Source organism: Myxocyprinus asiaticus, chromosome 17 (assembly GCF_019703515.2).
Source record: "Myxocyprinus asiaticus isolate MX2 ecotype Aquarium Trade chromosome 17, UBuf_Myxa_2, whole genome shotgun sequence".
NCBI lineage: Eukaryota > Metazoa > Chordata > Actinopteri > Cypriniformes > Catostomidae > Myxocyprinus > Myxocyprinus asiaticus.
The window spans coordinates 48,347,263-48,352,500 of record NC_059360.1 but is presented as its reverse complement, the minus strand read 5'-3'; the positions used below and the strand labels follow the sequence as shown (position 1 = coordinate 48,352,500).

General features: G+C 29.8%; 1 protein-coding gene across 1 annotated transcript; it reads left to right on the top strand.

Annotated features, from left to right (window-relative positions):
- Positions 1-773: 773 nt before the first annotated feature.
- Positions 774-5,238, top strand: gchfr (GTP cyclohydrolase I feedback regulator). Its single transcript, XM_051722989.1, has 3 exons — positions 774-941; positions 3,417-3,511; positions 3,798-5,238. Exons 1-3 carry the CDS (start codon positions 906-908, stop codon positions 3,934-3,936), a joined length of 270 nt encoding a protein of 89 aa, XP_051578949.1. The 5' UTR covers positions 774-905; the 3' UTR covers positions 3,937-5,238.

Sequence of the window (5,238 nt, the reverse complement as noted above, 5' to 3'; positions counted from 1 at the left end):
ATTATATTATATTACAGTACATTACGTTACATTATATTATATTATATTATATTATATTATATTACAGCACATTACATTACAATACATTATATTATATTATATTATATTATATTATATTATATTATATTACATTACAGTACATTACGTTATATTATATTATATTATATTATATTATATTATATTATATTATATTACATTACAGTACATTACGTTACATTATATTATATTATATTATATTATATTATATTATATTATATTATATTACAGCACATTACATTACAATACATTATATTATATTATATTATATTATATTATATTATATTATATTACATTACAGTACATTACGTTATATTATATTATATTATATTATATTATATTATATTACAGTACATTACGTTACATTATATTATATTATATTACATTATATTATATTATATTATATTATATTATATTATATTATATTACATTACAGTACATTACGTTATATTATATTATATTATATTATATTACAGTACATTACAGCACATTACATTACAATACACTATATTATAGTATATTATGTTATATTATATTACAGTACAGCACATTTCAATACATTACATTATATTATATTATATATGGTAAGGATTAAGTAGCCTATATATGATAAAAAATAATGAACAATATTTATCTGTCATAAGATCCCGAGTCATCTCATTTAGAAACTGAAAGCTCTCTTATTAATGTGTCTGATTTGGAGGACGCTGATTGGTCGAGCTCGATGGGTGTTTCCGGGTTCCACTGTGAGCGCGCATACGGAAGGAGCGCAACGCTCGGACAGACGCGACGCATCTGAGACCCTCTGCGATATCACGCTGGACTGTTGCTGCTCTATTTGACGGTCAACGTGCAGACGCGACGCGAGGATGCCGTATATCCTGATCAGCACACAGATACGACTGGTGTGTATGAGACGCGCGTGAGACATAAATGAGCATTAATGAGCAGATGACTGCAGTGATTATATTATTATGATGCATTAGAGGATTATAGATGCACACACAACTGTACATGCATGTCTCAAAGCTTTACTGGAGTTGTTATATAAGTAACCTACTTGTCCTGAAGCAATCTTTTATTTTGCCATTAATGTTTGCCCTAAATGGTGTATTTTGTCTACATTTGTGTTTCTAAGTTGCATTATTTTAAAATTAGGAAATTAAATATTACATGAATGCATAGTTAATGTATGTGTTGACAGGCTTGGGATAATGTGTCATGTCAAGCCTTTGATCCTGAACAACATGACAGACATTTAGTGTTTGACAGATTCAGACACTGAAACTAAATTACTTGACCTGGAGATTTGTGCTTGTTTTAGTCATTTGTACAGTGTGTCTTTTAAATGGCACATTGCATGCTTGTGCAACACAGCTCTGTTTTAAAAGACACTTGCAATAACTGTATAGTAAACATGATGTTAATGGGTCAATGACCTGACACTCTTTTTTTCAGATGTATTAGTTTATTAAAAATATATAAACAAACAAATTCTTGAATACACATCACCTCTCCTATGGTAAACATGTTTTCAATTTCTGAGTTCAAAGTCATTTTTAACTTTTTTCTTGGGCTTAAAGTCTAAAATGTCATGTGGTGTAACCTTCCAGGTCTCATTAAAAGCTGAAATTCTTGAACAGAGTAATGTTGACATGAGTAGTGCTGAATAATCTTTTCTTATTATTTGTAAAAATAATAATAATAATAAATAATAATAAATAAAAGGGTAACCAAAATAAATAAATCAAATAATAATAAAAAAAATAAATAAAACATGAAACAGAGATTCTGGAAAAATAAAATACAATTGAATAAAATAAAGTCAGTTGGTGTAACAAAAAATAAATAAATAAATAAATAAATAATAATAATAAAAATACAATTGAATAAAGTCAGTTGGTGTAACAAAAAAAAAAAAATTAAAAAAATAAAATACAATTGAATAAAATAAAGTCAGTTGGTGTAACAAAAAAACAAAAAAAATACAGCTGGGAAAAAAAAATTGGTGTAACAAAAAATAAAGAAATAATAATAATAATAATAATAATAATAATAATAAAGAAAAAGAAAATTGAATAAAATAAACTCAGTTGTTGTAACCAAAAATAAAAATAAATAAATAAATACAATTGAATAAAATAAAGTCAGTTGGTGTAACAAAAAAAAATAAAATAATAAAAAATACATAATAAAATAAAAATAATAAATAATAATACAAAAATAAACCATGAAACAGAGACTGTGTATGAAGTAAAAAAAAATGCAATTTAATAAAATAAAATCAGATATTTTGACAGTTTTATGAAAAGACAAATTTTGATATTTCACACAAGTCATTAAGTGTTTTATTTTATTTATTTCGTAGAAAATGCCATAAATGTTTTTCAAAAATGTATAAAACCAACGAGGACACAAAGATACAATTTCTACGAACTTGAAACGTGTTTTAAACTAGATATTTAAATAATACATGCATTTTAACAGAAGAATTAATGTAAGTGCTTTTATAAAATTATAAGCTTCACATTTCTGCCTTTAAACCTCCTATTACCCGAGCGTGACTGCTGCGTGCATTTACCATTCCTCTTTTTAATTTGTAACTATTAGCCCCTAAGAAACAAACTATAGAAAGTCAGATTTGTTAATCAGATAGTTTCTTATGTTTGCAGGAGTGTTGATTATTCATGTTTGATTAGACATCAGAGATTATCATAATTAATTCAGATTCAAAGTAATGTCCAGCATCATCCAATCACTGTCAACCATGTTAAAATAAAATGATACATTATAAATTCTGAATCTATGTACTGATTATCATTGTCACATGTCTGTCAAACATGTTGAGTGATCCAAACATCATCTGCAGCCTGAAACTGAACTTTTGATCAGATTTTAGGAGTGAATGCACTTAACTGCATAGAGAGCTATAGGATGCTCCCTTGCTCCCTATTTAGTGAATGACTTAACCTCCAGTGTGCTGTCTGTCTGCACTGGTCTCAGAACAGTTTGAAATGCACCTTATTTTCATCCTAACTCCATATAAAGCCTCTGAAAGCAACATTTTTCAGTTTTTGGATGCATGCATTAATTCTCAATGTGATAATGTACAGTAAATAACTGAGCATAAACCCTCCACAAATTGGCCCCATTCACTTCCATTGTAAGTGCTACACCGTAACCTTGTCTGTTACTTTTTTTTAAAGAAAAGGAGGGATGAGTCGAAATACATTTTGTGGTAATCATCATTATGACAAAAATGCTGTTGATTGAGTTACTTGCATTCAGACAGTTTTAAGTGGGACTGAAGTGAACAAATACTTTTTGGGGAGACTGTATATCACACCTCACAATTACTAGTTGACCTTATTTATTTTCAGGAGACGGGACCCACCATGGTCGGAGACGTGTATTCCGATCCATCGTTGATGAACTACCTCGGAGCCCGGGAAACCACCATGCTGGGAAACAACTTGTAAGTGTTTGATAATCTGACGTGTCATCATTTTGGTGTATGATTGAAAGCTTACTGATTCTCGTTGAAGTCTCCTTCGTCTCAGATGTTTCTCCTGAGAATCTCACATACATCTCCTCTGGAGTTTCAAAAGTGATCTCAATGTCTCAAACTGTGCTCAGATGCTCAGACACACGTCCAAATGTTGGATAAACAACATACTGATTATTGAAATTAACTTAAGATAGCTTGGTCTCTTTAGTTTGCTTACTGCTTGTTAAATGTGGTATTTTTATTTGCCTTCCAGTTCAGAGTACCATGTGGATGAACCTCCGAGACTGGTCTTGGATAAACTCGAGAAGATCGGCTATAGAGTTGTCACTATGACGGGTGTCGGACAGACGCTGGTTTGGTGCCTTCATAAAGACACCAGTAACACTTTGTGACTCTAATGTCTCTGTATATTCCAGGTAAACATGGTGAATGAGTTAAAAGGTGCAGTAATTGCACACCTTGAGCACTTTGTAGACAATATATCGGTTTAACCGATTAATCGGTGCCGATAGTTGCTTTTTGGAACAATCGGTTATCGGCAAAAATCTATGCTGATAGTTGCATAGATGCTGATTATTTTCTTTTTTTCATAATTCTCTGTGGCCGGCTTGATTGTACAGTATAACGGCGGCCTCTATAGGTAAAATAAAAACAATCATATAGAGATTTGCATAATAATAATCATTTTTTGAATAGTAATACACCTTAATACTCATCAAACCTAAATCTGGTGAAATATGTATATACAAAAAAAACCTTCATCTGGTGAATATACTGTAGACTATAAAAGACTTAATTTGGTAAATACTTAAATATAGAGCATTGTAACAGAGCTTAGACTGCGTCATTTCAAAATAAGAGTCCCTGGTGGGTTTCGGGCTTGTTTATAGTTAAAAGTCCCACATTATGCACAAAACATTCTTTTTTTTTCTTTTTCTGATTATTATTGGGATTTTTGGTTGACTAATATTTATTTTGGATTCTTTGAGCCTCTATATATTTTTTACTATCGGCCGATTAATCGGTTATCGGCCTTTTCCACCACCTTAGTCATCGGTATCTGCAACATCCACTATCGGTCGACCTCTTCTCATAATAGTGAATATGTTTGATGAAATTACAGCAGCCTATAAACGTCTCACAAAATATATTTGAAATGTGTTTCTCGAAAATATGAAATTATTATCAGTTATATACAATCACTTGCTTAAAAAAGGGACCAGAAATGTAAGCAACAATTTGTGGGGTTAATTATTCTTTTATATGATGAATTTATTTAATTTTTTTAGATACTCTGCATACATGCTTATATGTCAAGAAAGTCAGATTTATTTTGTGATTTTAGACACAATGTAAAATGAGTTCATTCAGTCTAATTATATAGATTGGGGGTACATCATTAATATTCTAATATGTTCAAAAAGTGCAAAGTACATTATTAAATCTATAGAATCTCTCTATATATCTCTATAGACAAAGACAACTCTTTGCAATTAAATATTCACCTATTTTAGGTTGAGTTTAAATTAGTTTGATCATACAATTTAAAGCTTTGATTCGTTATGCATTTTTGTTGCAGCATATGTACATAATTTCATCTGTATTGTACGGATGAGAATCTTGTCATTTTAATATTGTGTCTGTATGCTTGTTTGGCGATCTGCAATAAAAAAATACAAATAGCTGGATTAAAA